The sequence below is a fragment of the Oncorhynchus mykiss genome, chromosome 9 (genome assembly GCF_013265735.2).
Source record: "Oncorhynchus mykiss isolate Arlee chromosome 9, USDA_OmykA_1.1, whole genome shotgun sequence".
In the NCBI taxonomy this organism is placed as follows: domain Eukaryota; kingdom Metazoa; phylum Chordata; class Actinopteri; order Salmoniformes; family Salmonidae; genus Oncorhynchus; species Oncorhynchus mykiss.
The window spans coordinates 23,886,765-23,914,693 of record NC_048573.1 but is presented as its reverse complement, the minus strand read 5'-3'; the positions used below and the strand labels follow the sequence as shown (position 1 = coordinate 23,914,693).

Here is a 27,929-nt window from a genome sequence, read left to right as displayed (position 1 = left end):
GAGTTACAAAGCACCGTTGACAAAGAAATGAATGTGTCATGGAGTCCGGCAGAGAAAGAGGAAGCCAAATCACTTTGTCATGTCCCTTCTTTATTAACAATTAACACTATTAACAAAGTCATCAGGTCAACAAAGAAAATGATTTATTTCATGGAAATGAAAGAAAAACGGGAACTTGTTCTGAGGGCAGAAAAGAGTGAGATTGTTCAAGTTCATAAAAGTCACGTTAAAGGCCATACTGGGAATCAAGTGAAGAAACCACTGAATGGCAACCCTTGTGTTATGCCCTCTGCCACCCAGGACACCACCCACCAGCCTAACGTTTTGGTCTTTTCACTCTAAACAGTCAAAATAAATGTTAAAGGTCAACTTTAGAAAGGTTCAAACCGGGGACTTTGTGTCTCACAACCCATGTTTAATGCCCTCCTACCTCCCTAACAGGATTTATTTGATTGAACTCTCACCTGTCACTGGTCCTGGCTGTGATTGGTTAACTTGGTTAAAAGTCCATCCACCTCGGTCATGGCTATAAGCGTTTGTTAAATTAAGTCAGTTAATTTTTGGGGCATTTTATCTAACCCTTATCCTAATTCTTCTAACCTGCTATGTAAATTCTCCTAACCTGCTAAGAAAAGTCAAATCTGACAAAAGTGGTATCCCATCTTGTCAAAACCAATCAAACCTCCCACTTGGCCTTATCTTTAGCTAGAAAACTGAAACCACACAGGGATTTGAAACAGGGACATTCAGCATGGCAACCCAAGTGCTACACAATCCACCACCTACAAATATGACAGCAACTGAGTTTTCTTTTCACTCTGGCCGTTGTAATGTCCCACCAATGGTTGTTTCGCTTTCATCCAACCAATCACATTCAGCCCTCAGAACAAAATTGAATAAGGAGTAGCAGGGATTCCTAAAGATTGACACTATTCACTTTGAGGTATTGAAAACAGAAGACCACCATAGTGGACATGAACTGAAAGTGTGTTTTAACCATTAAAAACCTGTATGTAGAGTGTGCAGAGATCAGACAAAATACATTGATACTTAAAACACCCAGTGCAGTCAAAAATGTGATTTTCCTATCTTTTAAGTATATTTTATACTGTGAACATGATAATGTTATTTTAGTGTCAGAGCTGTTTGAAAATACCACCTGAAATGTCATCCTGTTTTGGTGGATGTAGTTTTACCCTTCACTGTTGACACCACCATGCTGTAAATTAGTAAATAGACAAAAAAAAATGTTTTTATTACTTTACTAGGCAAGTCAGTTAAGAACAAATTCTTATTTTCAATGACGGCCTAGGAGCAGTGGGTTAACTGCCTTGTTCAGAACAACAGATTTTTACCTCATCAGCTCAGGGATTCGACCCAGCAACCTTTTGGTTACAAGTCCAACGCTCTAACCACTAGGCTACCTGCCACCCAATAAGAAAGAGTTCCAAACTTCTCTGCCAATATCAGCTAATTTTCAGTTTTCCCCCTCCTAACTCAGACCACTCACAGTCCTAGAGAAATTGCTCTTTGCTAAGAAGAGATTGAAACAATTATTATAATTTTTTTATCCCTTTTTTCTGCCCAATTTCGTGGGATCCAATTGGTAGTTAGTCTTGTCTCATCACTGCAACTCCCATAGGGAGTCGGGAGAGGCGAAGGTTCGAGAGCCGTGCGTCCTCCGAAACACAACCCAACCAAGCCTCACTGCTTCTTGACACAATGCCCGCTTAACCCGGAAGCCAGCCACACCAATGTGTCAGAGCAAACACCGTACTACACCTGCCGACCGTGTCAGCGTGCATGTGCCCAACCCGCCACAGGAGTCGCTAGAGCGCGATGCTGGATCAATTGTGCGCTGCCCCATGGGTCTCCCGGTCGTAGGAGACCCTTAGACCACAGCGCCACTCGGGAGGCCAAGAATATATTTTGGTTTATTTTCAACCATTTGAATTGAAAACAATCACAGTAAGGTACTTAATTGTAATCCAACAAGTATGTGATATTGAGATAAAAACGGCTGCATTGGACCTTTAAGTGTGCTTGGTTTAGTTTGCCTGTTAAAATGGAACCAAGAGACTAGTCCCAAAAGTGCAAACATGCTAAATCAAGCACACCTCAAGTATTTGAAAGTATCTGAAATACCTGTATGTATTTCACCAGGTGGTAGAGATGGCATGGGATATAACGAATGCTCATTTGTGCGACAAAAAACGCTTGAACCGACAACGCTTCAGCAGTTCAAAGGAAACGTGACTTAAAGGCTATGACTACTACTGTACATTTGCCCTCTAGCACCATTACTCTCTTTCCTAAGCTCACAGTGTCACCACAAATACAGCTACTATTTTACTGTTAAAAATACTTGTGTCAATAAGAGAACTTTTGCACATTCTAATGAAACAAAACCAGAATCCATGCTACCGTGACCAGTATGTTGACCACATGTCCCGGATCGTGTGACAGTCCCACATTTTTCCCCCTTTGTACCGCGTCCTGCAACGAAACACTCATGTCCCGCATTTTATCAACAAATTCAAGCACCACTAATATGCGCTTATGAAAAATATATATCATTAGGATGTGGTAGTCTAAGAATACTGGTGATGTTAAACACTTCTCCAATCGTTGTTGAGATCTGATATTTTGCCCAGCGCCAGACGAGACGTAGGCAATGTCATATCATCAACCAATCACATTTGTAAAAATCCTTTCAGTTCAGTCTAAATTCCAGTGGGGGGGGGGGGGGGGGGGCTGCCAAATGTTTTTATTCATGTAGGCTACACTGTCCCGCAATATCATCCTGTAGTCTTGCATTTGGGTGTTTTAAATGTGGCCACCCTATGTGGGACAGGCATGCAGTGCATTTACAAACAACTTTCCCCCAAGTTTTTTGGGGTCATTATTTTCTGTACATTTCTACACAAAGTGTTTGTCACATGGATGGAATCCCATGGAACAATGGAGATGCAAAACAGGGTCATTTTCCCAAAATTCCCAGGTTTTCCAGAAAACTGCCAACTGGGATTTCTGGAAAACCTGGGAATTTTTGGAAAGTTACTGGAAATTTGCAACCCTAAAGCCATCTTTAAAAAGGATCAGAATGTGCAGGTCACCATGGTGCAGGTGCTCTCAGGAATCTTTCCCAGTGGTAGCAGGCTTTGAGCATTGTCTGATGCGCCGAGAATGGCGTAGCCATGCTGAAGAGACCTTGGGAGAAACAGACATCAAGGAAATGTCAACAACAGAGTTGTATTTGTGACATAAGGGCACTATAAAGCACAGCTAGCTAACTTGGTAATCCTTACCTGTGCATTCCTGGGTGAAGACAGGTAAACCGTGACATCAGGTAAACAAACTACACAGCAAGAGAAAGAAAAAAAGCTAAAGCATGTTCTTTCTGGTACACAAGAGCAAAGCCAGGGAGTGTATTCAAAATGCGTAAAGTTTTTAAATGTTATCAAGTGTTTTTCAGTAGTGTTCACAATACTCTGGAACCAAATGTTAAATTCAAGTCCATGTGTAGTTCCATTTGCGTTTGAGTGTGCGGTAAACATGTAATGCATCCTGAATACACCCCTGGTGGATAGGTTGGGGTGGGCATGGTCAGGGGGGCACAGAGGGACGGTTTGGCACAGTGACAGAGTGGAGGAGGGATCTGAGGGAGGTGGAGGAATCCTTTCTCAATAGTCTGAAAGCGTTTCCATTCTTCATGACAACAGGATGTGGAGAGAACTGACGGGTCCTTCTATAGGCAGACATTTTGGCTATTCGTTGGCTTTGGGAAAAGGGCAATGTGTCTTTGGAAATGTACAGAACCCACTACACCCCTGGCAGACAGTGTATACAGGGCAGGCTAGTTAAACCTGCATTTAAGTCTGTCATTTCAGCCTGTGTTTACCCACAGACGTTTTAGCTTAAAGAGTCTAACATTATACTGTAAGCCAGCAAAGCATTAGATTTATGTTATATATTATATCATATTCCTCAACTCATTGGGTCGAATTGCAGGGATCTTGCAGGGTCTGGGCTGTGGTATATCATTGACTACGGTGGCTAGTACTGATTCACAGAGGACAACAACAACACCCACCGGCTAAAGTACATACACACGCTCGCGAGCATGTTCCTCACGCGTAGTACGCAGACCCTTTCTTTCCAGAGTGAGGCGGGGGTCGGCGCATGGAGAGAGAGGGCGGGGGCACCCTGACGAAGCATGGGGGAGGAAGAATGAAGCGTGAGGTGAGTTGGCATGACGATGGTGTGGCAGAGTAGGCGTGTGTAACAGCTAATCCCCCAGTCACCCTGCCAGGGTTGGGGGTGGGCATGAGTGAGTGGGGGGTGCTGTGCTCCTGTCTCCTAGTTGAGTGGCCAGCTGGGGTGGCAGGTAACCTAGCGGATAAGAGTGTTGGGCCAGTAACCGAAAGGTGGCTGGTTCGAGTCCCCGAGCTGACTAGGTGAAAAATCTGTCGACGTGCCCTTGAGCCAGGCACTTAACCCTAATTACTCCTACACGTCACTCTGGATAACGGTGTCTGACAAATGTAAAAATGAGAGGGGCAGAACCTATGTGAAATAACTCTGTCAAACTAGGAGGTGACGTGAGTAACCAGAGCAAAGCCAAAGAAACTACAACTAAAAGTTTTACTGGACAGCCTACTCTGGATCGATGTGTATCCAACTACATCAGAAAAACGAAGAATCTGGTAAAAGGCTGATGTAGTGGTTACACACATCAATGCTGTAACTTCTTTCTTCATTCTGACAGTAGGAGTACATTTTCACTGGTTTCATCCATTTATTAAACCACTGTTTAATTTTCAGCAGCTTGATACATATGGCCCAAGATCTTCCGACTCTTATTCTGTGCCAAATGAGGGAGGCACTTTTTCTAAAATGCTAATCTGGTTTTGAAATGTGATTCCATGGTCAAAGGATTTCCATGTCGCCGTGCTGCAACTTTAGCCCACATGGTGGCCCACTTTCAAAATTAAACAATTGTAGAACTTTGAAATCTCTGATTTTCAATGCCGCTAATGCTTATGCTAAGGAGTATGGAAATCAATAATGAATCCAGATAATAATGAAAGATGTAGGGAAATGCATAAGACGTTACAGAATGAAATTGAGAGATGTATTTTCTTCTCACCAGCTTGCTCTCACAGCTTCAATGTCACTCACTAAGTTTTGTGCCAGACATATTCCAAATATCTGTAAAAGAAAGAAAATAAATTATGAATGTGATGTGATGTCTACTTAAATGTTTTCATTAACTGAGTCACATGCAAGCTGCTCATGCTCTAAATTTCTGCTCTTCGACAATACTTATAACGTCCCGGATTCATTTGGGATTGGCAGTTGTAATGCAATGTGTTTCATCTCCACAAGATACTAATATGATGGACACCAGCCATATCAGTCATGTGTGGTGTGTCTAAACATCACTATATGCTGCTGAGACAAGTTAATGTCCTGAATCAGAGTGGCTTGCTCTCTTTCTAAGCTGAAAGTAGTCAACAAAATGTTTATCTTACCTGTAACAGTGCAACTCCTATGAAGATCCCAGCCACTACTGTCAGGTTGTCCTGTAGCCACTTCTCAAACTGTGGCACACAGCCTTTCACATGGATGTAGGTCTTCTGCTCTGCGTCCTACGACAATGACACGTTTATTACAGGGAGGCTTCTTTTTGTGCCCCTTTTTGTGGTATCAATTTGGTAGTTACAGTCTTGTCTCAATTCTGCAACTCCCGTACGGACTCGTGAGTGGCGAAGGTCAAGAGCCGTGCGTACTCCGAAACACGACCCAACAAAGCCGCACTGCTTCTTGACACAATGCCCACTTAACCCGGCATCCAGCCGCACCAACATGTCGGAGGAAACACTGTACACCTGGCGACCGTGTCGGCGTGCACTGCGCCCGGCCCGCCACAGGAGTCGCTAGTGCGCGATGGGACAAGGACATCCCTGCCAGCCAAGCCCTCCCCTAACCCGGACGACGCTGGGCCAATTGTGCGCTGCCCTATGGGTCTCCCGTACAGGGAGCTTCTTAGCCTCCAAATGGCATGAAAACCAAGCAAATGCCTTCATTATACAACCATCGTATTACATAGCCCTTCATTATATTATATAACTTTATATATTCTCAGTAATGTCTCTTAAATCATAATAATAGAGGCTACTACATCAGGGAAACGAGAGGACAAATATAAGGGAAGGAAATAGGAAGGTGGTAGAGGTGGGAAAGAGGAGAGAAATGGAACGGCACTCACCGTTTTGGCTCGTACGTCATAGCCACACTGCGTGTTTATCACATCCTCCTAATGAAGAGAAATACAAGTGTTATCAAAAAGAGAAGTCAGCTGCCAATACCCGCCAATCTCCATTGCTAATACTACTGACACCCATGACCATTTCCTGTTCGTGTGTCAATTCATGTTTGAGTTTCTGACCAATAATATGAGCATGTTAGCATCAATGCCAGTCTGAGAAATGGGTTTTGCTATCTCATAGATACTGCCATTTTGAAAATTTAACTAGGCAAGTCGGGTTGAGAAGAAATTCTTGTTTACAATGATGGACTACCACGGCCAAACCAAGACAACGCTGGGCCAATTGTGCGCCGCCCTATGGGACTCCCAAACACGGCCGGTTGTGATACAGCCTGGAATCGAACCAGGGTCTGTAGTGACACATCTAGCACTGAGATGCAGTGCCTTAGACCGCTGCGCCACTCGGGAGCCACTTGGGACTAACCAGAAGCAAAATCATTTTCAGTGAACTACCCCTTTAACTGTAAAAGTGTGACACATTCATCAGAGTAAGGGAACACAATTTCCACTTCATCTTGTAGGATTCATTGTTCAAAAGTGCCCCAATGATGAAAGACGTTACTGTATTAGTCCTGATCTCCCCCATACCATTATGAAAATAATGTATCCCTTGATGCTCTTGTCACAGGCAGTCCCATGTAACTGATGTTTTCTGCATGTGTGGAGGCCATTGTTAGTGTTCTCTCCCTCCCTTTGTTGCCAGGACTTTTGTTCCCTCCCTCTTTTCTCTTCTGTGACGTTCTACCTCTCCTATGTCCTTGTGTCACAGTATCTATTCTTCAGTCAAACCCTTTTGTTGCTCACTTTTCTTGTCATTCTCTCTGACTCAATATTTCTTACTACCTCCCTCTACTCCAATTGAGGCACTCTTATGAAAGCAGCTTAGGGCTGTGTTCCAAATAGGAGACTCACTTTCCTCCGTCCTTGACAACTCCCCCTCACATATTTGAGGAGACTGGCTCAGTGTACTAAATACCGCTAAAAGAAGAGCCAGTATACAGTATATCTAGGTATAAGTCTGGCTAAAAGGAGTTTCCACCATATTGTTTTTTACCCATCCAGTCTTTTCAGATCTGCAACAGCAAGCCAAGGACGAAGGGGAAGAGAGTTGTTTTTCAGTTTGGAATCCAGGCTTGATTACCGAACTCCATGACCCCACGTCTCTGACCAACCCTACCTAGCCCCTGTGAGACTTTCTTACCGCAGGATCCTTGGTGCAGCAGGAGAAGGGGACGCCACATTTCTCCCGACTGGGGTTGGTGTCCGTGCAGTTGAAGTAAATGTTGAGGTTCCAGTCGTCCGCTCCGAATGCGCCGCAACACTCCCACTGACAAGAAGCAACAGAGAAGAGAACGTCAACAGCACATCCACGTTTCTTCCTTTAACTTAAAACGTTTTTCACTTTAAATACCCAGGAAGTTCCAGGAAGTTCCAGGAAGTTCCACTACCTCACAATGCACGGGTTGACTCATAACCCACAGTCCACGAGATTATATAATAAAGTCCTGGATATTGCTCTGGATAGGAGCGTCTGATCGATGACTAAATATGTCCAAAAAATATCTAACCACTGACTAAGTTTATGACCTCTCACATAGCCTAATATAATATTAACTCCTGCAGAAGGAAGTATCTCTTGCAGTAAAATGATACACCAAAATGTACATTGACTCAGGAACAGGAGTGTTTCAGCATCTGAGAATGAATGTGCGGTTAGGGATCATCTGTAAAGGTGGTGAGGCTATCTTTATCAGCATCATAAAAGCTGATAGTATTTCAACCACATAAAATATGCATCCAAAGCGAACTGAAATCTTATTGTGTTTTAACAGCTTTTAAAATGTGTTAAAATCAACCAAACTGTTTTTTTAGGGGGGGTTATTGCATTTTCTACCCGGTCCCTAAACATCTTTGCTGCATGAGAGAAGCATAGCTGAAAGAGAGAACCAACTTTACCGATGTCAACTAGATTGTAGTTTTCATTCTATCAATTTATGACATTCTGGTGAGCAAGGGTTAATTTAGTCTTCTAGTGCAACAAGTAATGACAGAAGCTGCATGTATTTAATTATAGACAAGTTACCTAACAATTAGCCTACCAAAATTTTGGAAATTTTAAAGCACAAATGTAGGCCTATCTAGGAAGGCCTGTCAAAAAATCTTTCTGCCATCTCTTAAGGTACAGCGCATTTTCTATATTTGTGGGTTAGGGTTGGGCCTCAGATTTTCACATATAGTCAGGCAGTTGCAGATGGGTTGTTAGCAATTGCGTGCGGGTGAACAAAGAGCTGACAACACACACACAACACACACAACACACACACACACACACACACACACACACACACACACACACACACACACACACACACACACACACACACACACACACACACACACACACACACACACACACACACACACACACACACACACACACTACTGCAGCATAGCAGTGCTATCATATATGGTGAAAACAAAGAGTCCAATGTTTAGAGGGAATGACTGTAGTGAATTCCTCTCTCATCTCACACCATCAGTGTGGGTGGTGTGTGACTGACAGAGATTGTGGAAGGCTGAAAACAGGGCACATATTTACAGCGTCTCAGAGCAGGATGCGGATCTAGGATCAGTTTTTCCTTTCAGATCCTAATGAATAAGAAGGGGGGGGGGTGAACTGATCCTAGATCAGCACTCCTACTATACGACGCTTTGTGAATAGAGGCCCAGATGGAATACGCTGGCTACACGAACAAAGGCCTGCCACTGAATAGAGAAACTGAGACGAAGACCAATCCAGAGAGGAGATTCTACACAAGGCCCTTGTGAATTCAATACATTTGTTGGCTAAAGCATATCAATTCATTTCTGATAACAATATAAGGAGCCCGAGTGAGGATTTTAAAACACATTATTGAGTGAAGCAAAACGAATGAATCATATATTATATCATATTTAATGTTTAATTACCGAACCACTGTATTGCATTGAAAGTAATTCAGCATAACTCATTTTAATATGGTAATTGCTTTAGCACCTCATCATTGTATGATATGATTAGCAGTCCAATAAGTGAAAGTGGTTGAACGAGTGCTGAGGTAAATTGCATTGAACACGTTCATTAGCTATCAACTGCTTTGCTCCCTTCCACCGTTCTCTCGGTCTCATTTTAATGTTAGTCTTTATAAAAGCAACTCCATAGTTGGTCCCTACAAATGTAGGGACCAACTATGATACATATGTACAACATTAGTAATCTTACACAAAACTAAGTACAGCAATGGTACAGTAGTAACTGCAGTTTCACAGCAATAGTTAATTAATTAAATTCAAGGGAGAGGCAAATACCAGTAGACACCGGGGCCCTCAAGAACCTGGGTAAGTCAGCCCCAGTGAAAATCCTCACATGACCTCTCCCACAATATCTGCTCCAAGTAGCTCATCTGTGATTCCTCCCCCATCTATCTCCAGTGTATTACAAAAGAGTTGCAGTCCTCTTTTATCCAGTAAGAGCACTGATCCACTGGCTTGTCACATCTCCAACCAGTAACAGTTCACTGTAAGCCCTTGGGCTCCCTAAAGTACTCTGATCGCCTCCTGTGTCAGCAGTCTGATCCACCTTTAATATCTTGAGGTGGCTTCAGTGTCCCTTGAGGGCATCTGTACTGATGTATGACATGCGCAGATTGAGTTAAGTAAACATGTTGAATCTGATCACCGGTGTTGTGACTCCTAATTTTAAAATAATACTAGTGTCTATCTTTCACCGTGAAGCCCTTTATGATGAGACCTTTGTCCAAAAGCGTTTACACCGAGAGATGTTACAAGTACAGCCGTCTCTGGCGAATCTGGCCAAAAGAACCTGCAGGAACATAATTGATGGAAATCAGTACTGTCTGCAGATTTTCACAGTTTAGCACGAGGCTTGCCAAACTTGATGCAGTCTCCTCCACCAGAGTACCCACTACGACTGCTTCACAAAAAAGGTATTGAGCAGCCATGCCACTTGCTTAACCAAATAGATCATTCATGACCACATTGAAATGAGTGAGACTCCAGAAGAGCAGACCAAAGATGTATCACTTCATGTGGGGGACCAGAATTCATCTTTTTTTTAATTACAATTGGGAGATTTCCGTGACGAGCACAGTATTTCAAATCCTCCATTCAGCAAGTCAAGCACCTTTACACACTTATGTAAGGCATGCTGCAGTATTTTTTTACCTCTTTGCAATTGAGACTAAGGCTCTTAATTTGTGTACAATTGTCAAAGCAATATTATAACGGCCATGAGAATTCTTTGTGGAAGCTACCAGCCTTTATACTTACATGATTTTGAATCACGTCTACAACAAACATTTTATCATGCTGCTCATAGAGACATTTGAACAGAAATCCAATATGATAGACTAAGCGTTGGCAACCATCTTTTAACCAGTTTAGTAACTGTGAATCAGCTGGCAAGGCCAGGTTTAACTCCTCCTTCGGGAAGCACCTTGTTTTTCTGTTGAACAGGCCAGAGAGAAAAGGCAAAACAGTCTCTTTTAAAGAGCTAGAAGAAAAACCTAGCTTCATTTGGTCAGCTGTGCATAGAATCTGAGAGGGATAAGAGGTGAGATACTACTTCCCAATAGCAATCCTTCTCTTTGGCTCTTGTCATGACTGTCCACGAGAATCCAAAATAGGTCAGATAAGGTTTGCAATGAAACTTCAATCAGACCCACTCTCACCCATAGAGGGGGAAGAACAGAACTAGTGGGGATTAACAACTCACGCCATGTTGTAAAATCAAGGGAGAAGATTCAGGCCTGCGCTCTCAGGATTCAAAGGAATGTTCTTTGTCTCAACAGACTTTTGCCCGCTGAAACTCTGACAAGTTCAAAAGCGAATACTGGAACAATATTTCTAACGTAGAACGGGGGAATATCAGAGGCAATCTATAGAACACTAATGTCATTTTGTTTGTTATTTTATGATGTCATTAAAAATGTTAAAGGAAATACTGTAACTTGGAAAGTATACACACTACATATATGAAGTTTCCATACTATGCGTGGTGCATGTAATATGAAAAATGATGAAGGGGATTTTGTTAAGAGAGGGATGTGATTTGAGAAGCTATAAGAGATAATTGTTTTCCATTAACTTTGCACACTCAGTAGTCATCGCCCCGGAGTGAGGTCAGAGAACGTGCCTGCCGGAACCGCCCCTTTCGAGCAAAATGTATAAATGATTAGACCAGAAAAGCGTGAAGCTGCAGCTGCACGTTTAAAATGGTTTGAACTTTGAATCTCAACACGAGGTGGAGAAGATAAACTCACCTCCTGGACAATCACTGGTATGGCTGATTAGCTGTCCTAAGTAAAGTATCTTCAAAAGCGAAATAAGAACCATCCTGTTCCTCTCCTCAAACCATTGTGTTATGCGACTCTCATCACCCCACTGAAGAACCATCGATACGGCTGGCTAGCCTATCAAGAGCGAATGGAAGAAAAATAAACTCTGTAGTTCTGTTCAGGACTACATGACAAGTCACCGGATACCGGACAACTAGGAAGAAGGACAACAGTAGAAGAGTTGTTGGAACCATTTTGGAAAATCAGAGCGTTACAAGGGTGCCCTGTTCACCGAGAGACCCCCGGCAAACCCAGGCCTATCACGTAAATACATTCAGGATTTCTTACTCACATTGGGCGGCATTTCTTGTGCAAAGTATATGGTTACTGCGGCGAGAGTAGTTTCTGAATGTACCAATGTTAAGTATCCCTCTCCATCTCTTCTTTAACAAGCAGCCAGGTTGTTGTCATTCCGCTAGGGACATGTTTTTGGCATATTAAGTCTCCAGTCAATAACCGGTACAGAGTGTGTATGTTTATCCTGTGTTCCATGTAATTAGCTAGTAAATAAATAATTAAACCAATTTGTGTAGTACTGAATCATAAGTAAGGCTAATGCAAGGAGGTTACGACTGTTCAGAATATGATATGAGGTTATGATTAATATGTTTATAGATGTGATGGGTAAACCTTTTAGAGTTTAATTCAGGAGATGGTAACTTAATTTAAAAATTGGGTCTTCAGATTAATGTTAAAGTCAAGTCACGACACTCTTCTTCATCACAGAGAACATACACTGACTGTACAAAACATTAGGAACCCCTGCTCTTTCCATGACAGACTGACCAGGTGAAAGCTATAATCCCTTATTGATGTCCCCTGTTAAATTCACTTCAATCAGTGTAGATGAAGGGCAGGAGAGGTTAAAGAATCATTTTTAAGCCTTGAGACAATTGAGACATGGATTGTGGATGTGTGCCATTCAGAGGGTGAATTGGCAAATGTTTTAAGTGCCTTTGAAAGGGGTATGGTAGTAGGTGCCAGACGCACCGGTTTGAGTGTGTCAAGAACTGCAACGTGCTGGGTTTTTCACACACAACAGTTTCTCATGTGTATCAAGAACGATCCACCCCACAAAAGACATCCAGGTAACTTGACACAACTGTGGGAAGCATTGGAGTCAACATGGGCCAGCAGCATCCCTGTGGAAGGCTTGACACCTTGTAGAGTCCATGCACCGACAAATTGAGGCTGCTCAGAGGGCAAAAGGGGGTGCAACTCAATATTAGGAAGGTGTTCCTAATGTTTTGTACGCTCAGTGTATAATATTGCTGCGAATAACTCTTGGAGTATGTGGTGATCGAAGCTGTAAACTGTTTGGCAGTGGGTTGTCTTCTTCAATAAGACCTTGTTCAAAAACAGTGATGGCACTTGGGAGATCACAGAAAACTCTTGAATCACATCTTGTTCTTTAAACAGAACTTGTTTTTCTGTATTCCTCTTCTTGCTAAATTGCCAAGACATTGAAGGAGGTTTCGGGCAGGAGCACCTGATTCTTGACCATGATGTATGAGTAAAATGTGTCCAAAGTATGATGTACTGTAGATCTGTGCCTTTCTCAGAACGTTCTCTCAAAACAGTGGAAACAAACCAGCACATAACTGGACTGAAACATGTTGTGAACACATTTTTTATTTCCTTTCACATACATCACAGTTTATGTTTTTTGCTAGTCATTGTCAAAGAAATTCTGAACGTATTCCTCAACTCCCTCCTGTGAACATCCAAGAATCTCTACATAGCATGGATCTTCAAGGAGTGTTTTCAGAATGTCTAAAGCTCCTGGTCTGCTAGCGATGAGTAGAAATGATCTGGGTAAGATGTTTTTACTCAAAAGGTCCCCAGGATTATCTTCCAGGGATCTTTTCTGGTTGGGGTCATTGCTGGAAATTGCTGCAACGCAGAAAGAAACCTTCAACTCATCAAAACCTTCCAGGCTGAAGATGATCTTCTCTGGATGGGAGTGAATGTGTGGAATAACTGGCTTCAAGTCTGGATTGCAGTTCCGTATAACATCAGCGAGACTCACGTCCCGATGAAGGAGATTTACCTGCTAGCACATTCAGAGAAAGACATTCAAAAACGGTCTGAAAAAAGTCATCTGGACGCCCAATCCAACATGATTTTCTGAGTGCTTGGCCTTGTAATAGAACAGTTCTTCCCTCTTCTCCATATTGATCAGGTTCAAACAGTCTCTCTATGCTGGTGTTCTGACTGTCCATGGTCCTCAGAACATTCTGCAAGGCAGCCCTGCGCAAGCTTATCTCCTGCCCTCTCTCCCACTCGTTTCTGTGTTTCTTGACCATTGAGTGCTTTGTGTATCGTTTCTCCAGTAGCAACGTCTCTCAAATGTGGAAGAGATATTCTTGCACTGTAGAAATTCTCAGATTTCATCTGTTCCAGGTAATCATCCCTGACCGGTTCTGGGTTTTTCTCCATGATAAGCCAAGGATATTTCTCCTTTCGAAATCCCGTGGAAAGCCTCCTTCTGGGTTGGAGTGGACAGGACAGAGTACAGCTCCCTCATTTGATCCTGGCTGGTTTTGGCCTTCTGGATCTTAGGGTAGACCTAATGGGTCCAATTCTGTGAGACTAGGGAATCTGCTATGAGGTCTGCCCTGTGCTTTTCTACAAACGGGACTTCACTAGTGTTGGACCTTTTGATCTGGCCTTCTAAATCATAGTCTTTATGTGAGTGGTCATCCAAGAGTATATCTAGTCATAATCAGCAACAAGTACACTGCCAACAAACAAACGTTGTGTCCATAGAGAATATTGTTTCAGCTCTTACTCTAAAATGTCATTATGTGAATTTTCACAATATTATTCCAAACTCATAGTGTGGAGATGTACAGTGCCTTCAGAAAGTATTCTCACCTCTTGACTTTTCCACATTTTGTTGTGTTACAGCCTGAATTGAAAATGGATTAAATGAAGATTTTGTGTCACTGGCCTACACACAATACCCTATAATGTCAAAGTGGAATAATGTTTTTAGACATCTTTACAAATTCATAAAAAATGAAAAGCTGAAATGTCTTGAGTCAATACTTATTCGACACCTTTGTTATGGCAAGCCTAAATAAGTTCAGGAGTAAACATTTGCTTAACGAGTCATATTATAAGTTGCATGGACTCATAAGTGCAATAATAACAGTGTTTAACATGATTTTTTATGACTTCCTCATCTCTGTACCCCACACATACAATTATCTGTAAGGTCCTTCAGTCGAGTAGTGAATTTCAAACACAGATTCAACAACAAAGACCAGGGAAGTTCTTCCAATGCCTCGCAAAGAAGGGCACCTATTGGTAGATGGGTAAAAAAAAGAGCAGACATTGAATATCCCTTTGAGCATGGTGAAGTTATTAATTACACTTTGGATGGTGTATCAATACACCCAGTCTCTACGAAGATACAGGCGTCCTTCCGAACTCAAATTGCCGGAGAGGAAGGAAACCGCTCAGGGATTTCACCATGAGGCCAATGGTGACTTTAAAACAGTTATAGAGTTTAATAGCTGTAATAGGAGAAAACTGAGGATGGATCAACAACATTGTAGTTACTCCACAATACTAACCTAAATTACATAGTGTAAAGAAGGAAGCCTGTAGAGACTATTTTTTTAAATGTTCAAATTTCTCTTCCACTTTACATTACATTACAGAGTATTTTACATTACAGAGTATTTTACATTACAGTGTAGATCATTGACAGAAAAAGGACAATTAATCCCACCTTGAATACATTCTGAAGGAACTGTATATAAAACACTGTAAAAATCACATTTTTGACTGCAAACATGTTGTGCTGGGTGGTATGTACTCCACAGCAGATTTCAAATTTACCTGATTCCTGGATTGGGAGGAATATTGAAGATACTATGGGAGATTCTCATGCCATGGATAAAAATATCCTTTTCACAAAAATTCTTAAGAGCGCTACACATCCGACGAGAATCGTAGGCCACCCTTCCTCCCCTAGTTGCTATAGAAACATGGTATACGTTGCCAAGGCATCGGGAAATGTGAGTGGGGCAACCAGGTTCTATCGCTTTCTCACACGCCAACACACACATGCTCCTACCCCCGCATCTTACAAGACCATCTCTTCACCTTACTCAAACCAGCGCTTCTCCTCTGTAATAACTGCATTTTCTCATACACACACACTGATCTTCAAACACTTACATATTCCTGTGTGAAGTCTATGAGGTTCTGGAGGTCGATGTCGTCACGGTACGCCCGGATGTTATTGTTGATGAAGAAGTTGAGCTGGTCCTTGATCCAGTCCTTAAAGACAAAGGCCAACACTCCAGCCGTCAGCTCCAGGAAGAAGATGATCCCCAGGAATACAGAGAACTGGAACACAGGAACAGGGGGATAAAGAGAGTCATAAAGAGAGGGGGAAAGAGAGGGATAAAGAGAGGGGGAAAGAGGGATAACGAGAGGGGAAAAGAGAGGGATAAAGAGAGGGATAGCGAGAGGGGGAAAGAGGGATAACGAGAGGGGGAAAGAGAGGGATAAAGAGAGGGATAAAGAGAGGGGAAAGAGGGATAACGAGAGGGGGAAAGAGAGGGATAAAGAGAGGGTGAAAGAGGGATAACGAGAGGGGGAAAGAGGGATAACGAGAGGGGGAAAGAGAGGGATAAAGAGAGGGTGAAAGAGGGATAATGAGAGGGTGAAAGAGGGATAACGAGAGGGGGAAAGACAGGGATAAAGAGAGGGTGAAAGAGGGAACGAGAGGGATAAAGGGTAACAAGCATACACAAAGCTAGCATTTAGCACTGAAGATTTGGTCCTGTGTTTCTCCTTCCATTCCTGGGGAATCAACCTCCAGGCAGTGCACATATTTGTTTTAGCCCAGCACTAACACACATGACAGAAGTGTTCTGTAATAACTGATGTGTGAGACGGGACATGGTTTCCCAGCCCCAGAAAAAGGCTACACATCATGGACTAAACATGTGGGACAGAGCCGCGGGAAGTACAGGCGCTAAGTCTGGGGAAGGTGTGGGAGTTCAAGAGGGAGCCAATCATCTATATAACATACATAAATGATGTATATACACACACACATAGAAATGTGTATGTCTATGGGAGCCAACTGGGAGTGAGAGAGTTGTGGACGTACAAACTTGAGCAGTAAGGTGTTTTCCCTCAGCGCTCCGATGCAGCCGGCGAAGCCCAGGATAAACATGACCCCTCCCGTCACCAGGAAGAGCCAGACAGGGTCAAAGCCCCCCAGGTCTGTGATGGACGAGATGTTGGAGAGAACACCCTGGAGAGAAACAAACAAACAAACAAATGAAAGAGAGAGAGAAAGAGAGAGAGAGAGAGAGAGAGAGAGAGAAAGAGAGAGAGAGAGAGAGAGAGAGAGAGAGAGAGAGAGAGAGAGAGAGAGAGAAAAGTGTTGGTTAAAAAGGAAGCTATAAAACCATGCGAGGGAATAGAATGCATAAAAGGCAAGATGAATAGGACATGTAAGGGGTCAAGTGTTAAAAAAAACTCAGAGACTTCTAATTTAGAGTTCCTCTATTCCACTACGACCCAAACTTGTGTAAGGAATTCATAAAAAGTCCTTGATCAAACAGAGGTTCTGTTTTGGCCTGGGATACCTCAGTACCAGGCACCACTATCATTCTATGGTTAACTCCCTATTATACATACGTCAAGCTGTCAGCCTTGGTATTCTTCTCCCAGCTCCTCCCTAGTAGATTTTTGTATTTAACTAGGCAAGTCAGTTAAGAACAAATTCTTATTTACAATGATGGCCTATCAGGGAACAGTGGGTTAACTGCCTTGTTCAGGCGCAGAACAACATATTTTTACCTTGTCAGCTCGGGGATTCGATCCAGCAACCTTTTGGTTACTGGCCTAACGCTCTAACCACTAGGCTAACTGCCACCCCGGATTCTATCATTCTAATAAAAACAACTATGTTTGTATTCAACTAAAACAACTCATGCACTTCCTCCTTACTGGTTTTGAGCTTCTTTACTGGTTAGACCCAAGACCCAAGATAGACAAACTATAGACAACACAACAAGCACATAAGTAAGACAAAATGGCTCCTACAAGGCCTGTATGTCAGAGCAAGGCAAAAGGGTAGACAGTTGCTTCTGGTGTTGTTTCCATAATTTTCACAAATTACTCCAAATACTCCCAAGTTTGAGAACTTGGGCTGTCTTATATCAAAGATAATGCTTGGAAGCCTGGTGCTGGTCAGCAGGTGGCTTCCTTCTCTTCCAGACACAAGGGGGGTAAATGACAATGGGTGGGAAAAGACTGATTGTATGTATGTTCACTTAAGTGAACATTTCTTTGTTAAATGAGACCTTATTTGATGGTCTTACTGGGTCCTTATGTTACCCAGTCTCCTTATGTTACTCACCTTCTCATTCCATGCCCATAGTCCGATTCCAAGGAAGGCCACACCCAGCAACTGAAAGAGACGACAGAAAGACAATATGTCACATTAATCACGTGCATCGTATACTGTCACAAATCTCAGAGACAAAAAAAGAGGGTGAAACCTCTCCTTCCTGCACTCAAGTGCACCTTTGTCGAAATGTATTATCTTTCAATTTCACCCTTGACACTTAAAAAGGTTTCCTCCACATCATGGGTGTCAGCGATGCTCGTCAGTTACAGAAACACACAACTCACATTACTTCACTTTCCACTAATAAATTGCATGTTTGGACATCTTCACTTGCATATTCTAAACAGGAGTCAAGGATTAAAAAAAGCCAGAATGTACAATTCTCCCAAGGAATTCCTCACTCAACTGAAAACATATGCCCAGTCAGAATATTAGCGATTTGATTTCTGGGACAATTTTGTGAAACCCTTATTCTGAAAAGCCAGGTTTGACCAATGAAATAGATTGACGATGGACGTTTGACAGAACTAACTAACTAACTTGGTGATAACATCTTCAGCTGCTATCTCAGTTGAAAGGGAGAGACAAGTCTGGAGGTGCCTCCCTCCCTATCTGACCGTCTGTCCGTATGTTTGTCTATTCTGTTTCTCTGCCTGCCTGTCCGTACATCCGTCTGTCTGTCTGAGAGGAAGCTGTAGGGTGGGGCCAGGCGTCTGGAATCTGTCTGAATGCAGCGGACCATTTCCAAATGACAACAACAGGAAGTGAACGAGGCAGGCCCAAGCTGTCCAACCTTCCAGCTCGGATTGAACAGGCCCTATCAGCCAGCGCTGTGCAACTTTGCTATATGTCACGGAATGATATGAACAAACGGCTGCATTTATACGCCAGCTACAGGGGACATTGGGACACTGGCAGAGTGGCCATTGCATCCCATCTGGCTGCAGTCTGGCATCGTTTGCAAACTATTACTCTATCCTGAACAACACTGTTCTCCTGTTAGTGTACCATGGCCACTTCATGTGGTTGTAATACAGAGCTGTTGGCTAAGGGCTGGTCTGAGATCTGAGGCATAGGGGCAAGTATAAAGAGGGTGCCACAACCAACAGAGACGTGTTGCTAGAGCTATAAAGAAGAGCAGCACACCCCTAAACTTCGATCTGACATCGTTCTATGATCAATGATACAAGTTCATTGTCACTCTGGAGAAGAATGACTGCAACATGTAGGGTGATGGCGCAGTTTGGTCAGTGCTCTGCATATTTACTGTATGTGAGAGGAAGGGCCAGAAGGAGCCGTCCTGTGTGTTCTGATGGCTGGGATACCCAAACGGCTTGGATCAATAGGCTACACTAACATGAGAGACAAGAACCAAGCCTCGACAGCTGGGTGATGGACATAGTCAATGCACTCATACACCCACACTCATGCACACCCATATACACAACCACATACACACCCATATACACACCCATACACACACACACACACACACACACACACACACACACACACACACACACACACACACACAAATCACAAATGGAGTGATACACGTGCATGTATACACACAGTAATGTAGTAGCTTGATGTTCTCATAAAAACACAGATACCCCAGCTGTGGCTAAAACAACACGTCAGAGGGATGGATAGTCCCAGTTAAAGCAACCCTCCTCCATCTTGGTTTCTGCCTACAGTGAGGCCCTAATGGTTGTTTGGGTGGGTGTTGGCAAATGTAACGGCTCTGAGTTGTTTGAATTCTACCTAAAGACAATGAGGGTGGTTTTGGGTAGCCCAGAGCTGTTTGTGCTCCTGCCAACGCTATTGCTGTCAGTCAAGCCAAACAGGACCATGAGTGACAGGGAGCTGGCATGATAGCACAAACAAACTGGCTAGGTTTTGGGGGGGGGGCGATTATATCAATATCCTGAAAAAAAATGCTTGGTGATTCGTAGAACAGCCTAACTACTAAGTTCCTTCCCCTTGACAACGATGCCTAAAGGCATCTGTTGTCGTGACAACAGAGAGCACTTCGACTTGTCATTCATCTCAGCAAGGCTCACGGTCACATACCATGTCTTCAGAAAGTACTCATGCCCCTTGACTTATTCCACATTTTCTCATGTTACAGCCTAAATTCAAATTCAAAAAATAGATTTTTGTCTCACCCATCTACACACAACACCCCATAATGACAAAGTTAAAACATGTTATTGAAAATAAAATACAGAAATGTCTTATTTACATAAGTATTCACACCTGTGAGTCAATACTTTGTAGAAGCATCTTTGGCAGTGATTACAGCTGTGAGTCTTTCTGGGTAAGTTTCTAAGAGCTTTCTACGCCTGGATTGTGCAACATTTGCCCACTATTATTTTCAAAATTCATTGCTAGACAACCATTTTCAGGTCTTGCCATAGGTTTTCAAGTAGATTTAAGTCCGAACTGTAACTCTTGAACATTCACTGTCTTCTTGGTAAGCAATTCAAGTGTAGATTTGGACTTTGGAAAGGTGAATTCATCTCTCAGTGTCTGCTGAAAAGCAGACAACAAGGTTTTCCCTTAGGATTTTGCCTGTGCTTAGCTCCATTCAGTTTATTTTTTATCCAGAAAAACTCCCCGGTCCTAAACGATTACAAGCATACCCATAACATGATGCAGCCACCACTATGCTTGAAAATATGGAGAGTGGTACTCAGTAATGTGTTGTAATGGCCCCAAACATTTTGTATTCAGGACAAAAAGTGAATGGCTTTGCCACATTTCTTTGCAGTATTACTTTAGTGCCTTGTTGCAAACAGAATGTATGTTTTGGAATGTTTGCATTCTGTACAGACTTTATTCTTTGCCCTCGGTCAATTAGGTTAGCATTGCGCAATAACTGCAATGTTGTTGATCCAGCCACAGTTTTCTCTTAGCACAGCCATTCAACTCTGTAACTATTTTAAAGTCCCCATTAGTCACATGGTGAAATCCTTGAGCGGATTCCTTCCTCTTCAGCACTTTTATTGGCTACCAGTTCAGCAACAATGGAGTCAAATGCGAGAAAGTAAGCTGTATTACCATACAGGGATATTGTCATACAGTGTGTGAACCAGAATTGGGATGAGAATAATAGTGTCAGGCTAAATCTCAGGTTGTTAAATGCTGTGTCAGGGGCAATTTATGGCCGACACACACTGTGAGTCATGTAGCCTAGATATGGTTGGTTCACTGTGCGTTTTGAAGCACAATCTGCATATTTAGGGAAAAGAGAAAATGTGTCTGGTCCTCTGGGGCCCGTTTCGAATGTGTCCTCGTCGAAGGAAGAGCCATGATGAATAAAGTCACCCTAAATAAAATAACCCTTGGGAGTAGGATTGAACTGCATACATGTCAGGTTAGAGTTGGTTTTCTGTAAATCGTTGAAAGATCGATTATTGGTTACTTAGTACACAAACCTATTAGCTATTTGTTTATGAACAGTATCACTATAATAAATGATCCCTTCAGCCATTGAAAGCAAGACGGCTGAAACGTTTGTAGGAAAATGCAAACTGTACCTACGCCACTTCTGTAATTCCCCGAGATTACACTGAATATCAAAATGGCTGGAAAGACCTGGTAGCTTTCCAAAAACCAAATAAACATTCAAATGTAGGTAACTCGACCACAAAGTAGGTCACTATGTAGGAACTATGGTGCCATTTGGGATGCAGAATACATTAGGTAACATACACAGATTCACACTCCTCAGTTGGACTGAGTGTATCACTTCAGAGATGATTCACCACGAGACTAATCCATATACTTAAACAAATCGAATTGTATTCGTCACATGCGCCGAATACAACAAGTGTAGAATTTACAGGGAAATTCTTACTTAGGAGCCCTTTCCCAAAGATGCAGTTTACAAGTAGGAATATTAACAAATAGATCAAAAGAAAATAGTAATACAACAAAATAACAATAACGAGGCTATATACAAGGAGTACCACCGGTACTGAGTCAGTGTACTGGGGTATGAGGTAGTTGGAGTGACTGACTGAGGTTATATGTACATGTAGGTTTGGTTAGGTGATTGATTGAAGTACATGTAGGTAGGGGGTGAAAACAGAAAGTCTGGGTAGCTGTTTAATTAACTGTTCAGCAGTCATGGCTTTGGGGTAGAAGTTGTTCAGGAGCCTTTTAGTCCCAGACTGCTACCGCTTGCCGTGCGGTAATAGACTGACTTGGGTGGCCGGAGCCTTGGACAAGGAGCTCGGCCCCAGTGACGCGCTGGGCCGTACGCACTACCCTCTGTAGCGCCGTGCGGTTGGATGCCGAGCAGTTTCCGTACCAGGCGGTGATGCAGCCAGTCAAGATGCTCTCGATGGTGCAGCTGTAGAACTTTTTGAGGATACGAGGGCCCATGACAAATCTTTCAAATCAACACAGTCAGATACGGGAGAAGAGCTGACTAAAAATGTAATATCTCCACGGGCCAGAGGACAATCTGAACTCTAAACTCACAACTGTAGTGATAGGGTAAAGAGAGTCGGAGGATTCTAGTTGTGTATAAAGCTGTAGTCATAATTCACACTCACTCCTCTTTGGCACAGTTGACGTGACGTGACAATGACAAATCACAACGCAAACCCTTTGGTTTCCATGGTCCCTGTTTTGTAAAGACTCCAGTTGTGTAATATGTGATCTCGAACTTCACCAGACACTGTGAGGTACTCCAGACGATGGTCCCAGATGGACCCCCCAGAGAGAAAACTATTACAAAAATACCACAAGCAATGTTTATCCTGGCTGCCATTCTGTTGCTGTAGCTGTGTCCAAAGCCTTTATTCATCCACCGGACTTTAATTCATTACAGCCCGATGAGAACTCGTTGTAATGTTGATACAATGTTGATACGATGTTGATACAAATGTGCGAAAGCCTGCAAATATTACATTCCAATGTCAGATAAAATGACAATTCTTTGGGTTATTAATGATAGTTTTAAAATGTGGTTGATAGGGATTTCAGTGAGTCAGGCCTATTGTTGGCCATGGCATGGATGTGTGGCTTCAATGACAAACAGAAAGCTTGGATTTAAAAGAATACGCAGTGACAGAAAGTTTAACGCTGATACTGCACTCATGATCCCATTAGAAATTCGGCAATAAATTATTGACGCAACCTCTCTTCAGTGGCACCAGCTCCATTTATAAATCTGTTATCATGAGCACTTCGGTATTACACAACGCAATACCCTCCAAAGACATTTAGGATAGAGTTGTGTAGTTTATCAAAGCCCTCTCACATGGATCTTGGATATATATATATTGTCACATGTTGACGACAACGGGCAACCGTAAAGGGCTTCTCACATGCAAACCATCTCTATGGTCCTAGCTTGCTTTATCTCAGAATCAGAGACGTTACTGGCATTAGGCATTACCCAGAAATTCCTTAACTCTTCACCAGCATTCCCATTAATCTCAACATCTGTACCAGCTTTACCACAAATAGATGATCAAAAGTACATTATAGTACAGAATGCATAGCCATGCCAGCGACATGGCTAGAACCATCATGGCAGGTGAAATCAGGCTCTTGCAGCCGCATCACTTAAGACCACAATAATGCTCAAACCATTAGCAGACCACTGGCTCTCACGACCATGGACATGGTCAATGGCACTGAAAGCAGACAATGCCGAATGGGACGGACTTTAGGAGGAAGGTCAGAGGGAGGCGTTGAGGGGAACAAAGGCGATGGAGGGCGTTGAATGGGATTACATTAGCATTGAATTAACCAGGCGACCATTTCTGCCAAACTCCTGCGAGCCAGCATAAGACCTTAGAGAGTCACATGACCTGTACGTAATCCTAATGGGAAAAGCTCTCCTTGGTCAGCTATTCCCAGTCCAAAAACCTTACAGAGGCAACAGAAGAAGAAAAGCATCATGGGAAGACTTTGCCTTTTTTTGAATCTTCAAGGAAAGACATTGAAGAGACAAATGTGTTTTTCAGAGATAGGCTTATTATATAAAAATGTCCTTGTTATGGTCTTTGTCCCTCTGGACATGACCCTTAAACTCTGGCTCATGCATTTCTCTAACAGGGCAGTTAAAACTAAAGGGGAATAAGAAACACAGACGTGAGTCCAAAACATGTTTTCCCAACAATAGTGAGGTTTTATTTAGTAAATTAACCTATTTTTCCAGCTACTTGGTATCATATAATGAGCTCTCCCTGTCTGAGACGAAGTCACTGAAATAATGATGGGATCTTTAGAAGCTATCCTCCTTTTTCATTGTTGTCAGTCCTACAATCAATGGTATACTGTAGGTTCGCAGTAGATCTGAGACAATTCACTAATAGGCCTAGTCACAATTAGATTAGGTGTGGAGGCTAAGTGTTAGGTAAACAATAAGCTGTCTTGGAATGGACATTCATTAGGCCAGGCCTACTTTTCACAAGGAAAAACTGAGTGGGAATTGAGTAGACATAACCCACTACGCATGGATCGAGGCCAACGTCTTTTACAAGTCTTTTTGTGGACTTGTCCGGACCAACTTTTTTTTTTTTTACTCTTCTTTGGTGCGATCTGGACCGGCCTTGATTTCAACGTCCATGGACATAGATTTGTCGGGAAAAGATTGTGCTGTGCTCTACTGTACTGTGCTTTCCTTTCCAAACTTGTGAAACATACAGTTGAAGTCGGAAGTTTACATACACTTAGGTTGGAGTCATTAAAAATTGTTTTTCAACCACTCCACAAATTTCTTGTTAACAAACTATAGTTTTGGCAAGTCGGTTAGGACATCTACTTTGTGCATGACACAAGTCATTTTTCCAACAATTGTTTACCGACAGATCATTTCACTTATAATTCATTGTGTCACAATTCCAGTTGGTCAGAAGTTGACATACACTTTGTTGACTGTGCCTTTAAACAGCTTGGAAAATCCCAGAAAATGAAGTCATGGCTTTAGAAGCTTCTGTTAGGCTAATTGACATAATTTGAGTCAATTGGAGGTTTACCTGTGGATGTATTTCAAGGCCTACCATCAAACTCACTGCCTCTTTGCTTGACATCATGGGAAAATCAACAGAAATCAACCAAGACCTCAGAAAAATAATGTAGACCTCAACAAGTCTGGTTCATCCTTGGGAGCAATTTCCAAATGCCTGAAGATATCACGTTCATCTGTTCAAACAATAGTATGCAAGTATAAACACCATGGGACCACGCAGCGTCACACCGCTCAGGAAGGAGACGTGTTCTTTCTCCTAGAGATGAACGTACTTTGGTGCGAAAAGCGTAAATCAATCCCAGAACAACAGCAGGAGGACCTTGTGAAGATGGTGGAGGAAACAGGTACAAAAGTATCTATGCCCACAGTAAAACGAGTCCTATATCGACATAACCTGAAAGGCCGCTAAGCAAGGAAGAAGCCACTGCTCCAAAACTGCCATAAAACTGCCAAGTAGATGTCCTAACCGACTTGCCAAAACTATAGTTTGTTAACAAGAAATGTGTGGAGTGGTTGAAAAACAAGTTTAAATGACTCCAACTTAAGTGTATGTAAACTTCCGACTTCAACTGTATATTGAAGCAACATCTCAAGACATCAGTCAGGAAGTTAAAGCTTGGTCCCAAGTGGGTCTTCCAAATGGACAATGACCCCAAGCATACTTCCAAAGTTGTGGCAAAATGGCTTAATAACAAAGTCAATTTATTGGAGTGGCCATCACGATGCCCTGACCTCAATCCTATAGAACATTTGTGGGCAGAACTGAAAAAGCGTGTGCAAGCAAGGAGGCATACAAACCTGACTCAGTTACATTTTTTACTAGTATTAAATGTCAGGAATTGTGAAAAACTTAGTTTAAATGTATTTGGCTAAGGTGTATGTAAACTTCCGACTTCAACTTAGCTTTCTATGATTGGTTCAGATTTGGTCTGGTCCGGACTTGACCACATCTGAACCAATCATTTGATAGGTCCGGATCAGACCAAATCTGAACCAATCATAGACACCTGTGTTTCACAAGTTTAGACAGCAAAGCACAGTACAGTAGAGTACAGTACAGTAAAGAAAAGTAGAGTGTAGTACAATACAGTAGAGCACAGTAGAGTACAGTATAATGTACTGTATTGTACCCTACTTTACTCTGATGTACTCTACTGTACTGTTCCCTACTAAATTAAACTATACAATACTCTACGGAATACAAATCTTCTGTACTGTATCGTATTGTACCGTACTGTACTCTACTGTGCTCTACTGTACCGAGCTGTGCCATACTCTATAGTGCTGTTCAAACTAATGAAATATAGACTAGACGTCTATGATTCCTTCAGACTAGTCTAGACTGACCAAATGTGTACATGTTTGGGGGCGGAGCTCATTAGAACAGTATGCTTTGCATGTGTTTAATTTTTACATTTACATTTTGGTGATTCAGCAGATGCTGTTAATCAGAGCGACGTACAATCAATGCATTCAATTAGGGTAGATAAACAACAACAGGTCAATTACTGAGACTGTTATTGTAGTTGAAGTGGACTGTTGGTTTATTTAGTAGGACTACTTTGAACATTATCACTGACAATTTTAAGCTTTTGTAAAAGCTAACATAAGTGCATGTGACATATGGCAGCAATAATAAATATTATATATTGCAATCTTTTCTATATTATATGGATTACTTGAGCATGTACAGTATGTGCATTTGAAATTTGTCCATAGAATCAACGACAAAAAAATACGTATAAATTACATATTTTCCACTTTCATTCAGTCCCGAAAAACGCCTGTAATATATTTATTTTCAATCTCCAGAAAAGATGCCACTTCAACGTTCGGATTTTAAACGTTTTTTCAACAGAATTTTGCTTACTGGGAATGTAGTCCCGATGATGATAATAAATAGTGCATATTCATGTTTATGCAACCATTCGCATGTGAGGAAAAACTTTTCACAATGATGTTCGTTGGTCCCGACAAACGAGGACAGAAAGCGGATTACCGGGAACGGAGGAGACTGAAAATTAAAAAGTGCTCTGAGTAGCAGTCTATGTGAAGGCTATTGTGCATATTCACAAACCAATATAAGCAAGTTAAAAAAATAGCTTGCAATGCATGGCAACACAACCAAAGTGGTTTGCTGCTATACACACATCGAAAGATCACATGTTCTCATTTATTATAGTTTTAACAGACGATAATTTAATACATCAATAGACCAACAGCTTGTGTAGCATCTTTGGTCGTAAAATCCTCATAGGAATATTATTCACAATAATTAGGCTATTATAATATCACTTAAGCCATTTCCTCTAGCTGGGCCTACAGTTGAATTTTACAACATCAGATTGCAGCTTCAAAATTGCCCAAATGAAAGACAATAAGAGTGGCAAATAGAAAGAAGAGAAACACACTTACCCAAAATATTATGTTAAATCCAAAAATAAAATATTTGATGCAGCAACTGACTTCATGGCCTTTAAAATGTTTTCCTGACATACTTGAATTTCATACAGTAGGCTTCATAGACTGATAAATATACCGGATCATAGGCTCGCAGGCGGCAGGTTCAGCTCCTCGGCGATCCAATTCTTGGAACTTGCTGTCTGCTCGGTTCATCCAAATAAAATAAACATACTGTAGCCTATCCCTCGACACAGATGTCACCCTGATAATAAAAGTAGAATAATGCACAATCTAACACTGTAAATAGCAAACAAACGTCAACCTATCCACTCTGCGTTTACAACTAACGGGACCTCTCGGTTGTCACCGATCAAATCGGATAATCGTTCCCCCACAGTTATGGCTGCGTTTTTAAAGAAC

At 42.1% G+C, this 27,929-nt stretch overlaps 1 protein-coding gene across 2 annotated transcripts; it reads right to left on the bottom strand.

Moving 5' to 3' along the window:
- Positions 1-69: 69 nt before the first annotated feature.
- tspan5a (tetraspanin 5a) lies at positions 70-27,917 on the bottom strand. 2 transcript variants are annotated; one of them, XM_036987618.1, is made up of 11 exons: positions 27,522-27,917; positions 18,122-18,172; positions 16,862-17,008; positions 15,919-16,089; positions 7,533-7,658; positions 6,272-6,319; positions 5,535-5,651; positions 5,150-5,211; positions 4,094-4,206; positions 3,309-3,358; positions 70-3,210 (listed from the first exon to the last, which is right to left on the bottom strand). In XM_036987618.1, exons 1-9 carry the CDS (start codon positions 27,600-27,602, stop codon positions 4,131-4,133), a joined length of 879 nt encoding a protein of 292 aa, XP_036843513.1. In that variant the 5' UTR covers positions 27,603-27,917; the 3' UTR covers positions 70-3,210; positions 3,309-3,358; positions 4,094-4,130. The 2 variants fall into 2 exon arrangements, with proteins under 2 accessions (XP_036843513.1, XP_036843514.1); XM_036987619.1 differs by lacking the exon at positions 4,094-4,206.
- Between the last annotated feature and the right edge of the window lie 12 nt (positions 27,918-27,929).